Source organism: Piliocolobus tephrosceles, chromosome 9 (genome assembly GCF_002776525.5).
Source record: "Piliocolobus tephrosceles isolate RC106 chromosome 9, ASM277652v3, whole genome shotgun sequence".
In the NCBI taxonomy this organism is placed as follows: Eukaryota; Metazoa; Chordata; class Mammalia; order Primates; family Cercopithecidae; genus Piliocolobus; species Piliocolobus tephrosceles.
This window is the reverse complement of record NC_045442.1, coordinates 119,961,449-119,981,826: the sequence shown is the minus strand read 5'-3', so window position 1 is coordinate 119,981,826 and position 20,378 is coordinate 119,961,449. Positions and strand designations below refer to the sequence as shown.

Below are 20,378 nucleotides of genomic sequence, written 5' to 3'. Positions count from 1 at the left end.
TAAGGTTGAATTAATTAGATTTGTACATTTTTTAGAACTAGGAAACATTTTATTTTTAAATTGAAATTTGATACATTTAAAGGAAACTGGATATATTACATTTATAAAGGGAATTAAAAACGTTTGTAGGAGTTTATAAGTGAAACCAAACATTAACTAAAGTTCCATTAGACGAGAATGTTACAATTTGCCAGATTTAAAAATACTATACTAACTTCTGTAAACTGAATATAAGGAAGAAAAACGTTTCTTAATTTGTAACTTTAATAAATACTAATTTTTAAAACCTAAATAATCACGTGCATAGAAAACTTGTCCTTGAGTTAAGGATTTTTTTAAAAAACTTGCATCAACAAATGCCTCCTGCAAAGGGCTGCTGGAAAATAATAAGCTAATATGTGAATACAAAGCATTTAGCAAAAGTCTATCATAGAAGACTCCAAGTTTGCTGTTATCATTTTTATTAGGTGACTCAAAAGTGGCCGGGGAGGCGGGATGTGAAGTGTAGAAGCCACAGACAGGAGAGAAAGTGTGTCACACTAAGGAGAGTGGATGTTCTCCCGTAAGCACTGAAGTACCCCAAAGGCTCTGGCCATTTACTAAGACTAAAATGGCTCTGTTAACTATTCTGAGAAAAATCTTCTTTGATTCTTCTATCTAGGTCATAAACTATAAATCTGGCTAAACTGGCAGACACCGTGGATTAAAATAGGCTTTCTAACCAGAATGACTTTCGTTAATCAACGAAAGTGCTGCCAAATGGCTTCATCTGAATAGAAGACAGCATAGAAAACCAGTAAACAGAAAAACAGTAAGCATTTATTCCGCCTTTTCAGTAGTAACTATATTTTAAGGTAACCAAAGAGTTACATTTAAGGTAACTCTCTTGACAAGGGAGGAAAAGCTCTTTGTTACAGAAGAAAGTTTGTCCAAAAAATAAAAATAAAAAAGTAAAAGAGGCTGGGCGCGGTGGCTCACGCCTATAGTCCCAGCACTTTGGGATCACCCGAGGTCAGGAGTTTGAGACCAGCCTGACCAATACAGAGAAATCCCATCTCTACTTTAAAAAAAATACAAAATTAGCCAGAAGTGGTGGCACATGCCTGTAATCCCAGCTAGTTGGTAGGCTGAGGCAGAAGAATTGCTTGAACCTGGGAGGCAGAGGGTGCAGTGAGCCGAGATCGCGCCACCGCACTCCAGCCTGGGCAACAAGAGCAAAACTCTGTCTCAAAAAAAAAAAAAAAAAGTGAAAGAAATCACTGAATTTGAAAATCACTATTTTGCAACCTCTGAAGAAATTTGATATAGGCAAGGATTATCAACGGAAGCTAAAAAGCATGAGGGAGAGTGTTAAAGGGAAACTGGACACCTCCATACAGTGTCAAGACATCATCCACAGATTACCTAATTGAAAAGATTGTTTTTAGTTAAAAAAAACTTTTATTTTAAATCAAAAAGATATGATTATCATCACCAAACTCAGCATCTCCAATATTAAGAAAACAGTAGTCACTGTGGGACTCCTGTCTAATCTAAATCGTATTAAACTGCTCCATCTAGCTTCTAGTACACCAGGAAAGAAAAACCAGACATTCTCTGGAATGTCCCAGAGGGTGGGACATTCCACAGAAGAGCGGGACTATGCTCTTCAGCAGGTCAGTGTCATTCACAGGAAAACAAAAGGGGGGGTGAAGAGGGGGGAAGAGGAAAGGAGTACTGCTCCCTGACAAGTGACTTAAGCCCGTGAGACAAATACAAAATGTAGCCCTGACTAAGTGCTGGTAAGAAAAACAACTTAAAAGGCAGCCTAAGGGACAACTGGAAATACTCCCACATGGAGCTGGCATGAGATCATGCTGAGGAATCACACTCTAGTCACACTGTTACACTTGTTAGTGGAGCAATGGCATTGTGGTTGGCTGGGGAAAGGTCCTTGTTTCTTGGCTACAGAGACAAGTATTTGAGGTGAAGTATCCCGAAGTCCTTATTTTCACTTTAAAATTGTTCAATAAGCTGGGCAATGGGTACCTGGAAGGAGGTCATTATACATTTCCTTACTTCTGAATATGTTCAAAAAGCTTCACAATAAAAAAGTTTTAAAAAATGTTTCAACAGCAACTACAAAACACACAGAGATAAAATAAAGGTACAAAAATGCTAACAGTTAAATCTATGAGGTGGCATGTGGGTAATCATTTGTAATTTTTTTATCATATTTCTCTGTATTTTTGATAGCTTTCCTAAGTAAAGTTAAAAGAAAAGACACCAAACCCACACACAAAAACCCCCACAAAACTCCTTCTCACACAAATCTACTTAATAAAAACCAAAAATTTAAATGGTAGACACTGTAGACTATCACAATGATAAAAAACTACATGTCAAAAAAACATAGACATGAATACAGCAAAAGAAAAGTCATGCCTTTCAACACTTTCACAAACCACCCCCATACTATGAAATAAATAAGCATTTGACTTTTATTATTATTATTATTATTTTCAAGATGGAATCTTGCTCTGTCACCCAGGCTGGAGTACAGTGGTGCAATCTTGACTCACTGCAACCTCCGCCTCCTGGGTTCAAGCAATCCTTCTGCCTCAGCCTCCCGAGTAGCTGGGATTACAGGTGCCTGCCACCACGCCCCACTAATTTTTGTATTTTTAGTAGAGACAGGGTTTCGTCATGTTGGCCAGGCTGGTCTCGAGCTCCTAACCTCAAGTGATCTGCCCGCCTCGGATTCCCAAAGTGCTGGTATTACAGGTGTGAGCCACCGCACCCAGCCAAGCATTCGACTTTATGGAAAAAAGAAGAAATAAACTAAGAAAATCAGAATTAACTAATTCAAGAGTTGATTCTTGATACAATCCAATTAATAAAGACTAAATTCTGGATAATTTTATCAAAGAGCAGGAGAAGGTAAAAGAAAGTGAGAAACGAAAATGTAGGACTGTTACAGATATATGATAAAAGAACCGTAAGATACTTTGCAAAACCTTACATAAATATATTAAGAAACTAGAAATGAACAGCTTTCTAGGAAAACATAAATCACCAAATGACCCACACTGACCTTAGAAGACAAAACAAATCAAAACATTAACCCCCCAAAACAATTATATTAGGCGGAAATAGTTTCACAAATATATTTTCGAGTTGTTAAGGAATAATTTTAATACTATGTTAAAGTTCCAGAACACAGAGAAAGAAGTAAAGCTTCCAAATTATGAGGACAGCATAACCTGACAACACACCGCCATTTTGGTTAACTGCAATGAAATCTCAGGAATAACCACTTCAAGTGTTAAGTAAAATATTAGAGAGTATAAATCAGCAGTACTATAAAGGAATAACTTGTAACAACCAAGTGAAGTTTATCCAAGAATTGCAATGAATGGTTCACTACTAGGAAGTATATTAACAAAATGATTCATGTAAAAAGTTTTAAAGTAAAAAAAAAAATTAACTCATTTGTGTTCAAAAGGCATTCAAAAAAACTGAACATGCACTTTGATTTTTCAAGAAAACTTAAAAACAGTAATAGCTGAATACTTTCTAGCTATTTTCTAAAAAAGAGATAGGATGCATGAATACTGAAAAGGAAGAGGAAGAACGATTATTTGTTGAAGATAAGACTGTGTATCTTAAATCTTAGAAAATCTAAGATAATTGATCAAATATATTGGCTACAAAAATAATATTAAAAGGATACGGAGAGTTTTCCAAACCAGTTAGAAAGAAATGGAAGAAAAGCTTCAACTTGCAATAGCAATAAAAGATAACAACTATCCCCCGTAGGACTTGGCACCCCTGCCTTCACTCTGTTTGGGTCTCTTCTGCAGAGCCCCTGCTTAGGCTCCAACACCAGTGGCAGCGGTAATGTCCACACACCTGATCCTGTGGGGAAATGGCAGGTCTGCAGCACACCTGGGGTTGTCCAGTGACCACCTGCTGACAGCCACGTTTTATATGGTACATGAGTGGGAGGCAGAATGTGAGACCAGAAATGTCTCACAGTCACATGAAGAAAACAAACCTCAACTGCAAAATAAAAGCTTTTACTCAGAAAAACTCAATTTTTAAAATACCAGTTTTCTCTCAAAAATCCTTAATTTCAGTGCAATCTCAATACTAATAAAATAACATATCTGAATAACACTAAAATAGTAGTGGATTCTTTTTTATAACTTGACAAAATAATACAAAATAATGACGGAACATTTGCCCTAACAGATATTCAAAGGGTAACTGGAGGCCGGATACTCCTGTAATCCTAGCACTTTGGGAGGTTGAGGTGGGCATACTGCTTGAGTCCAGGAGTCGGAGACCAGCCTGGGCAACATGGCAAAACCCTGTCTCTACAAAAACTACAAAAATTACCCAGGAGTGGTGGCATGCGCCTGTAGTCCCAGCTACCTGGGGAGACTCAGGAGGGAGGATCACTTGAGCCGGTGAAGTCAAGGCTGTAGTGAGCCATGATTGTGCCATTACACTCCAGCCTGGGCAACAGAGTGAGACGCTGTCTCATATTTAAAAAGTGTAATTGGAAAAGCAGAGAGCAGTGGAACAGAATAGAGTGCCAAAATGTCATTTAATAAATGCCACTAATCCACATGACTAATGGTTTGGAAAATAAGCAGAGCTGAGTTCTTACTCCATAACAAAAAGTAAATTCTAGATGAGCTAAAGATTTAATCATACTCAATTATATCTCAATGAAGTTGTACCCATAAGCATTAAAAAAACATAAATGTTAGAAGAGAAATATGGGTACTTAAGAAAAAACACTTCATCCAGCATGTGGAAAATTCTTTACAAAAAACACAAAAGCAAGAAGCCATAGGGAAAGCAGTATGGAAGATGCCTGCAACACATAATAAACTGGCCAGTCTCCTTAACAAGAGCCTGTATGAACAGACCAATAGAAAAATGGGCAACAGATGAACGGGGAAGTTCACAGAAAAAGAAAGAAGGATGCCCCAAAGATATCTAAGAAAGATACTCAAAGAACTACCAATCGAACAACAATCGAAGACTCTATTCAATCAGCAAACATTTTAAAACATAACAGCACCATGTTTTCATGTGGGCATAGGAAAACAGGCGTCATCACACATGACTCGGGAGTTCACACTGCCACAGTTATGTAAGGAGTCAAAAGGAAGTGGTATGTTCATGTAGGGTATGTATGTATGTATGTATGTATGTATGTATGTATGTCTGTATTTATGTTGGAGTCTCGCTCTGTCGCCCAGGCTGGAGTGCAGTGGCCATCCAGCTCACTACAAACTCCGCCTCCCGGGTTCACGCCATTCTCCTGTCTCAGCCTCCCGAGTAGCTGGGACTACAGGCACCGCCATCACGCCTGGCTAATTTGTTCTATTTTTTAGTTGAGACGGGGTTTCACCGTGATAGCCAGGATTGTCTCGATCTCCTGACCTCGTGATCCGCCCTCCTCGGCCTTCCAAAGTGTTGGGATTACAGGCGTGAGCCACTGTGCCCGGCCTTATGTAGGTTTTTAAAAGGATAGATGTGCCAAGGAAACTTCTTGGTATGATGTTCATTTAATTATCTTAGTGTTCCATATACAGTTCACAACAATTTAAAGAGAATGACAGGCAAGCGATGAAAGGCAGATGGTCGTGCTACAAAATGTAGAGATGCCTTATCCATTCTACCTTCACTGCCAGTAGGATCAGAGCATGATTCTGCTATTATTTATTCCTCCTCTTTTCTCCCCTGCCCCATTCTCTGTCCCCAGTCTATCACATCCTGGTAAAACGATCTTACAGACTACTACTACTAGGTTTCCCTATCTGCACAATGTAGATGAGCACTTTTATGAGTTATTTTTAGAGATTAAATGAGACAGCACCTGTGGTATGTGGCACACAGTAAACATCCAATAAATATTAGCTGCTAATTAGATGCTAAGTCACCACCATCGCAATCCATGACACAGGTTTTGAATTATCTCATGTTTAAATAGTTCTATATTTTTTCTTCTACATTTGACTTTTACAAAAATTTGCCTTGAACTTTTTAGGAGGCAAGATATTTAAAAATAAATGATAGAATAAAATAAATAAATAAACATAAATGATAGTAGAAAACGGACGTCATTACACTGAACAGGAGAGGGCTGAGCTCACTTAACAAAGGCAATGGCTCCACAAGGCCTAGGCCCACACCCCATTACTGCTGTGAGGGATGCTTCCTAGGAACCTGGATGACCTTGAGCAAACCTCAGAGCAGCGCTGATTAGACCCTTCTCAATTAAGTAAATAAAAGCAAGCATCTTGGTTTTTATCAAAAGTACTTTCATGGTTTTATCCATGAAAGTACTGCTTGTCCTTCTGTACAGACATAGCCAATCTGACACACTGATTGGGAAACGCCAAATTCACCTCTACCTGAAGGCATACATAACTGACTTTGTTTACTTTTCATCTCTCGCCCATGACCTTCCACCTCCCTAGCCTCTTACTACACCCATCCACTGCAACAAAGGTAAGAAAGAAGAAAAGCAAAAGTAACTTTTTCTCAAGACATACATGGTCAAGTACTATCTGGTCGAAACTTTGAAAGTTATTCGTCCTGTGATCTTTTGACATTTTCATTTTCTTCCCTCCCTTCCTGCACTCCCCTTCCTCCCTTCCTCCGCCCCTCTCCCATTTACCCTGCAGCTAGCTCTAGTAATGCCCCATCTACCCTCTGTTCTCATTCTCATACATTCTAGCTCTCCAGTACACACCCTGAGAGCTTGCTCTCATCTTTCTCTTCAGTTCTTAAATCCCCAGCAAAGTAGTACCTAGCAGAAAACCTATTAGTAGGTGCTGAAAAATGTCTTACAGTAAGTGAATAAAACATATTATCTATACTGCAGCATACTGCAAAGAGCCCTGGGCTAGTAGTCAGAAAAACTGGCCTCCAGTCTCAGTAATGCTATTTGGTGGTTCTGTGGCTTCATATTTAAGCCACTTAAGTATCCATTTCCTCATCTATAAGATGGGGCTTTTACTTGCTCTACTTACTATTATATATAGTTTCACAAAATGAGATGAAGAAAGCAAAAAAAGCTTATTGTTATGCTAGTTTAAAGCACCATGGCTACTTCTGTTGAACAATAGTATTTGCCAACCAAATTTCTAAATGTAAGCAGGAATAGTACAGTCACCTAATTAGGAGAGGCAGATATAATTAATATGTTTACTTGCCTTTTCCTAAAATAAGAAAAAAGCCAAAGCAGCTGAGCTGGTAAGGCTCATCCAGGTTATGTCATCACAAGTATAATGCTTACGCTGTGGGCAAGAAACAGCCCATGTTAATCTTGCCATGTCTTCCAATCTTAATTACAATGTAGATATAAAGTATTGGGGTAATTCTTACCAGGTTCTGGAAGGTCTAACTTTGCCCGCTTTAGTTCTGCCATAGAAATCTGAAGTTGCTCTATCACAAAATCATCTTCAAAGAAAAAATCCTTTGCCAGGGTCTCCTGAAAAAATTCTACAAGTTCTTCCATGGACAATTTCATTAGATGTTCTAAGAAAGGATAAGAGAAATGAAAATGCCAAGTCAATACTTTAGGTGGGAAGATATTCTGTTATATTCAGGTGTAGTGTAAAAGGGCATTAAAAAGGATACAAACAGCATACAACTTACATATGGCATTGAGGATATCATTAAAACTCAGTAAGACAAAAATACTGCCTGATATTAAAGCAGCCACACAGAAAAGTAGGAAAGTTCACTGAGAGAAAGGAAAGGAGGAGAATACTGCCTAATACTTCCTCATTGGAATAACTACACCTAGGCATTAGTATTACCCCAGGGCAAGAGCTTCTTAGAGACAGAGACAGAAAGACTATCTCAGCCCGCATGAGGCCTTTCTCTTTCATTGATATGGAGCTCCAACTGCTATACGCAAGCCCCATTTTAAGTCTGTACTTCTTACTGCTTCAGAATTTCCCAGAACATCTAGATTTTAATTTTGTGAGTTTTATTTCTACTTATGAAATTCATTTTCTTGGAAAAAGACATTCAAATTAAATATGAACACAAAGCAGAAAGTAAGAATCTGCTAAGATCTCATTACATAATACCTTACAAGTAGATCCGGGTATTTACAAGTGTTTATGTATATCAATTGAAGAATCCAAATTATACTTTTCAAGTTATTCCCCTTTTTGCTTTTTTTCCCATTTAATAATGTATCGCTGATACCTCATTTCAACAAATATGATTTTACATCATCATTAACAGCTGTAGAAGAGTGTACTATATGTATGCATTATAAAATTGACTTAATTAGTCTTCTAGTAATGGCCATTTAGGTGGTTTTTATTTTTCATTATTTAAAACCACTGTGATGAACCTCCAGTAACAACATATTTTTAAGACAATCAGTAAGAAAAAAAAGAAAAAGGAAGGAAAAAACTTATTATGAGCTTTAGCTAACTATTGGTTAATACGCCCAGAGTTTTTCTTTTTTTTTTAATTGGCTAATGACAAATTGTACGTATCTGTGGTAGACAATATGTTTTGATATATGTATACACTGTGGAATGACTAAATCAAGCTAATTGACACATCATTACCTCACAAACTTAACTTTTTGTAGTGAGAACATTTAAGTTCTCAGCAATTTTCAAGTATACGGTACATTATTATAAATTATAGTCACCATGCTGTACGATAGCTCTCCAGAACTTATTCTTCCTGTCTAACTGAAACTTGAACCAGCATCTCCTCCCATCCTGCAGCTACCCTTCCATTTCAGAAGCTTTATATGGTGGGGATGGAACTTCACTTGAGCTTTGTCTCTCTAACCAAGAAAAATACACAGCAGCAGACAGATTTGTCCACAGCTCATTTAGTCCAATGATACGGTAGAACGTAAAGTAGTTGCTATGCTTAACGTTTATTTACAAGAGTGAAGAAACTTTTTACTTGTCAAAATTAATCAAGGGTCATATAAGTAACAGCTTAAGAAGGAGATGAGAGCTACAAAGAAATACATTATGTTTCGACTTCGTCATTCTTGAGGGAACATTAAGCTAGTATCTCTTAATTAAAATGTACTTCTGTTCTCTATTTTGATCCATTAACAATCCAGAAAGAATGTCGGGGGGAGGACAGGGAGAGAGAGACGGAGAGAGGGGGACAGGAGGAGAGGGGAAGAGGGGCAGGCAGGCGAAAGGCCGTGTAGGGGGCAGGTGCAGGGAGGAAGGCAAAGAGATTTCACAAGATCAGATGACAGACCTGAATCCTGGAAGATAATTCATAGTCAATTGTTTTGTTTTGGTGCACTAGTTGGGGAAAGAAGAACTAAGTATAAGGGAAGTGAACCACAACAATTCTGAGTCCTTTTCTTGAAAAAACTAAACATAACAAAAGTGCTTTTAAAGGGCATTTTCCTTCCTATCTAAAGTATGGATAATCTGGCACTCCTACAGTCCATGCTTTTCAAGTAAGCAACCAAACAATCTTATAGTAAAGTCCGTAACACGTACTTAGAACAATGCCAAGCACAGCAGAGAGAAAAACTACAAACAAGACCCTGTGCACTCAATTAGTTTCTAATTTAGTTGGGAAGCGGGACAGATCATTCAAGAATAACATAAGAGAGTTGAGTGTACAATGAACATGAAACTATGTGGTATGACCTAGATTAGAAGTACGTACTATATGAAGCTCTAGAGCTTTCAATGATTTTCTTTTCTGCATAGCTACAAGAGAAGTCACATAATTTTTAAGGCTGAATTGAGACTTTAAAGATGAATAAGGTTCTTCATGAAAAAAAACCTCATGTCTTTATTTTAAAGTAAGGCATAACATATCAAATTTATAGAGCCCTTAAAATATTGCAACTGAAGACTAAAAATTTTCCAATTTTTTTTTTTAAACCTTGCTGCATTTATCTGCCTATAGACACTGGCTGAACTTGCCCCAGAGGCCATAATGCACTCAGGTAGAGAAGTGGGTCTGTGTGCTCCCACCCACAGTTCAGAGCTGGGTGCTCTTCTCCCTGGATGAAGGAAACAGTAATAGAAAATGTTTTCTCCAGCCCTTTGAACTAAGGGAACTGGTTTCTTTGGTCTTCCTTCTCTTACTGCAAACTTGAGATTCAGACTGATGAAAAGAACAAGGGGTCCCAGTGGAAACAAATACTTGACGAAAAATATTACTAGTGAAACCAACTAACTGCACTCTATAAAAAGTGTGAAAATGACACTGATATAAACAGAAAAGAACCAAAGACCTTTGCAGTGAAGTAAGCTTCTAGTCATGAGAAAGAACTTATAAAAGTATGTGACCAATTGATAATAATTTCTCCAGTGATTTTCAAAAAAAATTTAAACCACTATTAAAAAACAATGAATTGGAAGTAGGGTGCGGAATGAGAAATCAAGGTTAAAAATAAGCCTCAATTTTTTATGAAATTTTAGAGTTTAAGCATTTTCTTACTTTTGTGTAATTTTAAGATTGTGTAAGACATAGCAGTAAGAACTCGTTCTCCTTCAAAGATGTAGATATCCCATATTCTGAGGTTTAGTGTAAAGGGAGTCTATAATTAAAAGCAAAACAAAACAAAAATAAGGTTAACAGCTTCCCCTCACCTTGTATTTATAATTTTATGACTGAGTTTTGTAAATAAATACTTACACGATCAAGGAAACACTGAAAAAACCACTTCATTGTGTAAAAACTTGTGTAGATTTCTTGAGAATCCTGAAAAAAAAAGAGCTCACAATTTCCGGATTGTAGTAAACTAAATTTAACAAAATAATACAAAGTTACGAAGGCTGTTGGATGCAGCTATCAAAGCTAAATACATTTACTTCTCAAAATCACTCCAAGAATAAATTCCTCTTATGACGAGACTCTAATACAACACTTAGATTCTCTTTAATATATTTTACAGTGAGCTATCCTTCTTTTACTAAACTACTGTGTTTTCTAGTAAGGCACACATATAGTTCACTAACAATGAGTTTCTGTGACCCTGAAAAAATACTTTCTGTATAATGAAAAAACCTCCAAAACAACAGGGAGATCTTGTATCTTTAAATTATCACATTGTTTGTATTATTAGCTTCAAAGAAATTCAAATCCCTCAGTAGGAACTGTGATAGCCTATCAATATTAAATTTTACAAATCTAATGTTTTGTAAACAATTGGGAATTATAACTGCATAGTAAATGAAATGGATGACACTATAAATTAATAAGGTAATTGGGACCAAAGACAATTTAATTATCCTAGCTTTTTGGGGGGGGTAGGTGGGTGTAAGTCAGTGTCACATCTACCTACCAAGTGTTGCTTAAGCTTGGACAGAAATTTGTTCAGTATTTTTTCATGATGTTCTTGAAACCTTAAGAGTTTAGGAAAACCTTGGACAAAAAAGCCTAGAATACAAACATAAAAACAACACTTCATAAACAATACCAACAAAACCCTCCAATCTTAAAATGCAACATATTTCTTTCATTTGTAACTGTCAAAAATAAAAACAAACATCCAGTAGTTACCAAAATATTTTTTCTCCCCACCCAGGAAGTAACTGTATATAAGCTTTCGGTAATGAAACTTTGAGCCTAGGATTTGTTTGCTAAAGATCTTCTGTAACTTTGTATTTTTGAATTTAAAGGGAAACCTTAAAAAAAAAAAAAAAAAAAAAAAAAAAGGACACTGAAGCCATTTATCAAGATTATCTGTTCTTTTAAGATATTGGGCCATATCTTAAATGCATATATTTTTAATATTTTATTCCAACCCTGACTAGTTATTTTGTTTTACTCTTAATTCGCTAACAAACAATTTATTACTTTTTTCAGGCTTACTCTAAGAATTTCATTAGTATAACATTTCCAAAGTTTTAAATCGCCTTTTAATCCTTTCTGAAAAAGCTGTATTTAACATCTGCTAAAAATACAGGTGCTAGATGATCAATGTTATATCAAAAATGATATTTTATCCCGAGTGACTACACAATATAATCTATATCTAAGAAGTAACAAATTACAAATGGTTAGCATTAATTTTGTATATTTAACTCACTGAACTTTACATGTATTTTTCTTCCTGGTATTCTATATAATCCATTAAAAAGAAAGTCCACTCAACAGACTTGATGATTCTTCTACATTAGGATTTTCTAACCGAGGTTCCATGCAACTTTGAAAGATGTTAATAGACGTTCTGAGCTTTTGAAAAAGAAACCAGAGGACACATTTTTATCCTTCTTAGATATTCATAAGGCATTTTAGCTTATTAATCTTCTTGCCTTTTAGACTTAATGAAACTTGTTTTTCTTTCACTCAGTCTCCCACACTTAAGTGATTTTGGAGGCCACATTCCCCCTAGAAAGTCTGTTGCCCCAAAATGAAACTCTGTTCCACCAAGAACCTGAGGCACACGCTATTGGGCAGTGGTGCTTTACAATCTACTGGGCAGGATTATTTCTTAACTAGTTCTCAGTTTTCTAGGGTGTCTGTAAAAATTTCCAGAGACAGACAGAGGTTCTACTCCTACTTTAGTAGTATTTTTCAGTGAAATTGTTTCATTAAAAAAAAAAAATCCATCTCTCTCTATCAGTGCTACTTTCATGGCCAATGTGGTAGGATAGGATAGGAAGTCTGATTTTGAAAAACTCAATACAGTTCAGTAATAACTAGCTCAAGAATGCTAAGAAGCCTAACATTTCTTCATTTTCCACTGATGTTCCAGATCTCATATTTTATATTTTCAGCCTTAGCTTCAATTCCATACATTTATAAGTGAAACCACCATGTTCACACTGGAAATGCAAAGTACTGAGGTAACTTTAGTTATCAAATCTCACAGGCAGACACAGAAACAAACATCTCTGAGTATAAACTTACCCTTAATAATGAGCCAAACTGCATTCTAAGTGTAAATGTTAGGATAGTAGAATTAATATTATTTTATAGATTAGTCTAGTGATAATAATTGCTGAAGGTAAGCTATCAAATAGGTTTAAATGACCATTTCCTAAAATTGGACAGTCTTGCACATAATTACATACCACTTAAATCTGCATTCTATTGTACCTCAAGACAGATCAGCAACACAACCCCATGGGAAAGCAAAATAAAGACTGACAGGGAAGAGCGGCTTTCTTCAAGATGCCTTTGGAATGATACTACCTACTGGAAGGTAACTCAATATAATAACATGTCTTACTTTTAGAGTCTATTTACTAGATGCAAAGTGCCCAGACCCAGTTGCCATGCAGATGATATTTGTTAAGTAATTGGCAAGGAACACTAAAGGAGAAAGACAAATGCAAACACATACATACCCCCCTCACTCTTCCACACACACATAATATCGTCACATGGTCAGAGTGTGAGATTTCAGTAACAATGAGCTATAGAAAGTCATAATTTTGAAAATATTAAAACAGTATTTTGAATATATAGCAGGTTCCCCACCACACAAAGCTTATTCACAAACTGAACTTGGAAGATTCATTCTTAGAATAGCTAGTGTTAAAATTATTTTAAATTTGATATTAACTTAGAATAACTAGTGTTAAAATTATTTAAATTTGATGGCACTGGGAAAATAATTTTGCATTATATGAACAAATGCCACTTTTATTTCCAAGACAAGTTGTGATCTAAGGGCGGGGGCTGTGGCTCACACCTGTAATCCCAGTATTTTGGGAGGCTGAGGTGGGAGGTTCACTTGAGTCCAGGAGACTGAGACCAGCCTAGTCAACATAAGGAGACCTCATCTCTACAAAAAATTTAAAAAATTAGCCAGGCATGGAGGCACATGCCTGTGTGGTTCCAGAATCTAGAGAGGCTAATGAGGCGGGAGGATGGCTTGATCCCAGGAGGTCAAGACTGCAGTAAGTCACAACCATGCCACTGCACTCCAGCTTGGGTGACAGAGCAAGACCCTGTCTCAACAGTTGTAATCTAAACTCTCCGAAATAAAGTCTATTGCTTAATTTGGGAAAAACAAGGCAAAAGTTATTATAAACAGTGTTAACTTGAAAAACAAAAAATCAGCAGGTTCTGAGATATTAAATAATCGAGTGCCTAGAACATGTTATCAACCTTTTATTTAAAGTGGAACCGATTTTATGCGAAAAAACTAAAAACTACACTTGAAATATAAAACTACTTAATTATTACCTTTCCTTTAAACACCTAAGTGCCATTTCTCAATGACTGTTTTTTTGACAAGGTGTTATACATCACAATATCCGGTCAACGGTAAACATTTCACTGAAATGATCATTTCATGACCATCTAAAAGTTCTGATTAAAAGGCATCTTTTATTTCTCCCAATAATATACCTGTTCTTAAATTCCTCCAATCCTAAATTAGCTTCTTTTGACCAAGGGCAAGTAAGAAAGAATTTCAAAATGCCAACAATATACTTTGGAATAAAGACAAAGGAAAATAAATGTAAACATTTTAGAAAAGTTCAATAATGAAAAATGAAAGAAGAAACTAGTAACCAATACGAATGAATTCAACGAGCCCTGAGACATTAAATTTGTTGTCTGTAACTCTTGCAAGCATCTTTGGTTTTGTTTTAATCTACCTTTTTCCCTACCTTGATTGTTTAGATAAAGCACAGGGTTTTCTTACCATGCATGGCATGTTTAGGGCCTGAGAAGAGTTTGACCAGGGCCCAGAAGGCGTCTTCCTCGTTCATATACATGAGGAGTAAAGCTGTGATCTGGCTCATCCCCTGACAATACCCGACTTCCTGGGGAGCAAAGGGGAACACAGAAGCTAGGGAGTTTAGCCGAATTACATACTTATGTACAGAGAAAAAGCTACTCTATAAAAACCAGAAAATTGCTACACACATCGTTTAATAGTCCATTCTAGAGACAAATACTATACTCTTTACAGTATTATGCCACATAAGATAATACAATTGTGCTCAAAAATAAATGTACAGGTACAAAGTGTAAATTGCTACATACTTTTATTGGACCCTGTTCAACACTGTCACACTTTCTTTAAAGAGTGTTAATATTTATTTCACTTTATGTATGATTCTTAGCTCACTATATCTCTTCTTTGCTCAGTGGCTGGCAAAGTCTCTCCTCCTACAATACCCAGTATGCTGTCTTGTCTCCTCTAGATTTCTGAACTCTTAAGCAGACACACCTTGGGATGCCCATGCACAGTCTATGCCTCCTCTCTAAGAAATACCCACTCTCCCCATAGCCCCTGCTTATGATGTGGCCTTAGGGATTCATGCTTGTGCCACAGGAACCACAGTTAATGGACCAGAAGAGGAGAGCTGACCCCAGGGGAAGAGAGTTAGTTGGTTGCACTGACTCATCAGACACTCTCTCTAGGAAATGTGAACAAAGCCAGAGACTGTAATCAGATGGGGCTATGTACTGGAACAGAATGCTCACACTGAGTCTGTGGGTGCAATTTGAGCCAAAGAGTAAGTAGCCAGTAGGCAAAGGAAGCCACCTGGAGAGAGAAACAGTGAACTGAACAGTTCACAGAGATCATCTGAGATACTGAGCGACCCCCAGAATGAGAGAGATGGAAGGTGCAGTTTTCCTTCTCACCAGACGCTTCCCACCTTCCAGCTCCAATTCCAATGAGGCCTAACTAGTGCTTCCTTCTTATGAGATGTCCCTTTAATAACCCCTTTTTAACTTTTCCTAGTTTGAGTGAATTTCTGTTCTTATAATTTAAAGGTTTTAACTACAACAGAAATTATACATCCCAAGGTTCAAAGGTCCTCCCTGGGACCTAGTCCGCAAGTATTCATTTAACACCCACATTAAGTCCAACACGAATTAATCTATCCCAGATTATCTTCTTCCCCAACAATGCTGAATGCCTTAAGAAGAGCATGTCTATTACCAAAGAGTTTAGCCTCCTCCGGGGTATAGCCAGTAAGGGCACAGTTATCTTGTTTGGACCTCACCTAACAGATAAATGTGATTGTGAAAGGTAACCTCCCAAGAGCAAACAGAGTTATAAAAAGTCAAACAAAAATTAACCAAGCCACCCACTTCCTGTCCTTCTACCCTGTATGTCTGCTTAAAAATAAAAACAAAACAACACAAAACATTACCAAGCAAAACAATATGGAGGGAAAGAGAAAAGGTGAGACTCACTGGCATAGTGTGGTCATATTTAGGTTCTTCCACTTCAGAATCAGCTCTGCTCTAAGGCCCTAGGATTATCGCAGCGTTTCAGCTTAAAAGATCCATAGAGCTAAAGAAACTGTGGAACCACCTAGCTCTGAGATACAGAAATGTGCCCACAGGGCCCTGTTAGGTAGGGAGGGCCTCAGAATACAAATCAAAGACCTTGGGCAGGCAGGCCCCAACTTACCGTATTATAAATAGAATAGGCAGCAAGAACATGGAATAAGGATTGTTGCCTAGAGAAAAAATATTTACATTAAATACAATTTAGTAATTTCACATATTTTAAACATGACAAACTTAAAAAAATAAAGACTGAAAACAGATAATCCAGATAAAATTACTAATGTAATAAATTATCCCAAGTTCAAATTCAAAGACTCTAAAAAGTCTAAATTCAAGACTAGATAATATTCATTCTGAAAGGATTTATACCAAGAAAACACAAAAGACTTCAAAATTCCTTAAATGTGCTGCCCTCTTTTGCTGATCTATCTCACTTTGAGACCCTTCTGACAGAAGCAGCTGGCTTGACAGAACGGTGGAACGTCCTTTTGAGGGCTCAGTGACACTGCCAGCAAGGTACAATACCCTGCAGGGCTGGGGCGATGTCCTTGGGATGCTGAATATGCTCCATACCAGGCTCCAATACAAGGTGCTGTTTTTCCCAAAGCCAGGATTCAGGGGTCCAAGATTCAAAGGCTGGAAGTAGGAGTGGCTCCACTCATCATTCTCGCTAAAGATCCGCTAGCAAAGCGTTTGCTTCTTGCCCCTGCAAGCTTGAGTTCTGCTGGTCTAGAGATCTTAGTTCCAAAAGGAAGAATGCTTCCACCATGAGACATAACAGTGATTCCACTGACCTGGAAGCTGAAACCGCCACCCAACCACTTTGGGCTCCTTATGCCTCTGAACCAACAGGCAAAGAAGGACGTGGCTGTGCAGGCTGGGGGGATTCTCCTGATTACTAAGGGGAACATGGGTTGTTATGATACAACAGACACAAGGAGGAGTACATTTGGAATGCAGAACACTTGGGGCATCTCTTACTAGTATTACTGAGCCCTGTGATGAAAGTCAATGGAAAACTACCAATTCAGGCAGAACCGCTAAGTCCAGATTTTCAGGAAGGAAGGTTTGAGCCATCCCTCTAGGTAAAGAACCAAAACCATCTAAGGTGCTTGCTGAGGGCAAAGGGAATATGGAATGCGCAGTGAAATGGGACATTAAAAATACCACCTGTGACCACAGAACCAGTCACAGAAATGATCACTACAATTGTTATGAGTATTTCTTCCTTATTTTGGTGTAAATATGTTTGTATATATACCAACAAATATTTTCTTCTTCCTTCTCTTTTCCCTTATCATCTAACATAAGGTATCTTAATAATAGTCAACTTTATACCACAGTGTGTAAGTTACAGGATACTAAAGCAGAATCATCTCCCAAGGACTTGGCATCCTCATGTGGGGAAAGAATTCACACATTTCAGTTGTGAGCAGAATAGTGGTATCATGTTAGGTGGAAGGAAGACTTGGTTACTATCTTACCTGGAAATTTTTTAAGATGGTGTGTGTGAGTGCCAAGTTGCCAAGGCTGGACTGCAGTGGTTGGCTCTGGGTATCAACTTGGCTAAACAACAATCCCCAGATATCCAAAACACTAATCTAGGTGTCACTGGGAACGTATTTTGTAGATTGATAAAAATCCATGATCTGTTAACTTTAAGTAGGAGAGATTATCCTAGAAGATCTGGGCAGGCCTCATTTAATCCACTGAAAGGCCATAAGGGCAGATTTGAGGCTTTTCTGAAGGGGAATCTCTGCCTGTGGCCAGCAGCTTCAGCTCATGCCCGAGGCCCAGGCTGTCCTTTCCGATGGCCTGCCCTGTGGATTTTGGCCTTGCCTAATCACCCCCGACAGCTGGAGAAGTCAATACCTTGAAACGTCCTAACATATATCTCCTATTGGTTTCTGTTTCCTGGTGAGACTCTCTGACTGACATAGAGATCAGCAAAAACTGTAGTCATAGCAATGATATATCAATTCATTAATTTCTCATTTCATTTCCCTTTTTTTAAAAAAAGTTTCATTTATCCATGGGGGTCAAGGTTATAGAGATATATTTATCACTGACGAAGTTTTTACACACTGTCATTCTTCTATGACTTCTAATGAAAGTATCTACTACATTTCTAAGAATTCCCAGATTATAAAATGAGTCTTTACCAATTTTACAGCACATGCTATGTCAAAGGTTAAAAATTTTTAAGTTAAATTAGATCTTAAGTTTCACACAACATGGACACAAATGATCTGCAAAAGCTTAAACCTTTAGGACCTACATCGAAATCACAGTCTATAAAGGCACTCTAATTTTAAGTTAATAAAGACTATTTATAAATGCGATTAACATTTCATAATATTAAACTTTACTTACTTAACACCGTATCTGTCTCTAAACATAATGTGGTCCCGAAACGTGCGGTTGACATCCAGGTCTATTTGTCTGATGTCAGGTGAACAGCCCCGTGCTCTGTGTTTTAATTTCTGAAGAAAAAGAGAGAAGAACAGATTTTTATGGGAATTAGTTGTTGAAAAGTCTATGACAAATAATAAAATAATTCTCATTAAAAAGTTTTTGGTTTAAAAAAATCATTCAATGGTTAAAAAAATCAAAACTATATATATAAAAAGGTACAGAATAGAAACTTTCCCTCCCCTCCATTCCCCCATTTCTCCTACTCCCTGCTTCTCCTTCTTCCCCTACCTTCCTTTTCTTCCATCCTATCTAGTTAGATTTTAATTTAGCATAGAGAACTTTTCAGAGTTTGCACTACTGAACTATGTGAAAGCTCTTCATGGCTGAGCCATGCAGTCTGTTATGATTTGTTTCTTTCCATGATGATGCTTTTGTTTCCCTTGAAGCTAATCATTGCCTTGTTTCTCAATGTGCTTTGTTTCCCAGCTAATTCAATCCCAAGCTCACTATAAATGGTATAATCTCCTCAGGTGATGTTCAAGTAGAGTAGGTGTTCCACCAGCTTCATCTTGCTGTCTGCTGCTCCTGCCTGTGCGGCCTGACCTCTGGGCCCGCTCCTGCCTGTGGCCACCTGACCTCTGGGCCCGCTCCTGCCTATGCGGCCTGACCTCTGGGCCTGCTGCACAGCCTAGGTCCTGGAGCCTCCCTTCTCCACCTGCTGGGGTGGTTATCTCCCATGTTGGGCCCCCTGTTTCCTGATCTCATATCTTTTTTTCTCAGGTTCTTCCCTTGCTCTGCAGGAACACATTCTTTAGTAGCTCCTGCGAAAGGCTGTATGGAAGATAAAGTTTTTGAAACTTTGAATATCTGATCATTCTACCCTCTTATTTAACTGTTTGGCTGTTTTAGAATTCTAAGCTGGAAAATATTTTTGCTCAAAAGGCACGGCTTCACTGTCTTCTGGCTTCCAGTGTTGCTAATTTGTGTTTCTTTATGTGCAATCTGCTTTTTCTCTCTAGAAGCTTGAAGGAGTTTCTCTCTCATGTTTTGAAACTTCACATTTCAGTACTGGGTTTGGATCTATTTTTATCCACAGGGTTGGGCACTTAGTGAATCCTTCCAATTTTAAAAACTCCTACCTACATCTTTCAGCTCTCAGACATCTTCAACAATTCATTTGTCAATTTCTTCATCTTCCCCTCCCTCTATTCCCATTTTCTTTTTCTGAAACTCTTATTATTACAGTCTGGGAACTCCTAGGCTATCATCTACTTTTCTTGTATTTTTCTGTATTATTTTGTATCTCTTTGCTTTTATAACTGATATTCTGGGAATTTCCTCAATTGTCATTTTCAATTAAGTTTTTCGTTTCTAGTATTTTTGTATTCATAAGCTCTGTTGTTTTTGAGTGTTCCTTTTCATAGCATTCTATACTTGTTTTATGGATGCAGTATCTATTTTTCTCTGAAGATATTAAAAATAGTTTTTTAGGGCCAGGCGCAGTGGCTCAAGCCTGTAATCCCAGCACTTTGGGAGGCCGAGACGGGCGGATCACGAGGTCAGGAGATCGAGACCATCCTGGCTAACACGGTGAAACCCTCTCTCTACTAAAAAATACAAAAAACTAGCTGGGCGAGGTGGCAGGCGCCTGTAGTCCCAGCTACTCGGGAGGCTGAGACAGGAGAATGGCATAAACCCGGGAGGCGGAGCTTGCAGTGAGCTGA

At 37.7% G+C, this 20,378-nt stretch overlaps 1 protein-coding gene across 1 annotated transcript in view; it reads right to left on the bottom strand.

Moving 5' to 3' along the window:
* The window catches only part of USP6NL (USP6 N-terminal like), an 83,471-nt gene that overhangs the window by 16,379 nt on the left and 46,714 nt on the right, over positions 1 to 20,378 (bottom strand). Inside the window, exons 7-13 of the mRNA XM_023223188.2 lie at positions 18,613 to 18,722; positions 16,361 to 16,409; positions 14,633 to 14,753; positions 11,315 to 11,409; positions 10,666 to 10,731; positions 10,468 to 10,567; positions 7,390 to 7,542 (exon numbers count right to left, since the gene is read on the bottom strand). Coding sequence (XP_023078956.2) covers positions 7,390 to 7,542; positions 10,468 to 10,567; positions 10,666 to 10,731; positions 11,315 to 11,409; positions 14,633 to 14,753; positions 16,361 to 16,409; positions 18,613 to 18,722 — 694 coding nt within the window. The remainder of the gene's footprint in view (positions 1 to 7,389; positions 7,543 to 10,467; positions 10,568 to 10,665; positions 10,732 to 11,314; positions 11,410 to 14,632; positions 14,754 to 16,360; positions 16,410 to 18,612; positions 18,723 to 20,378) is intronic.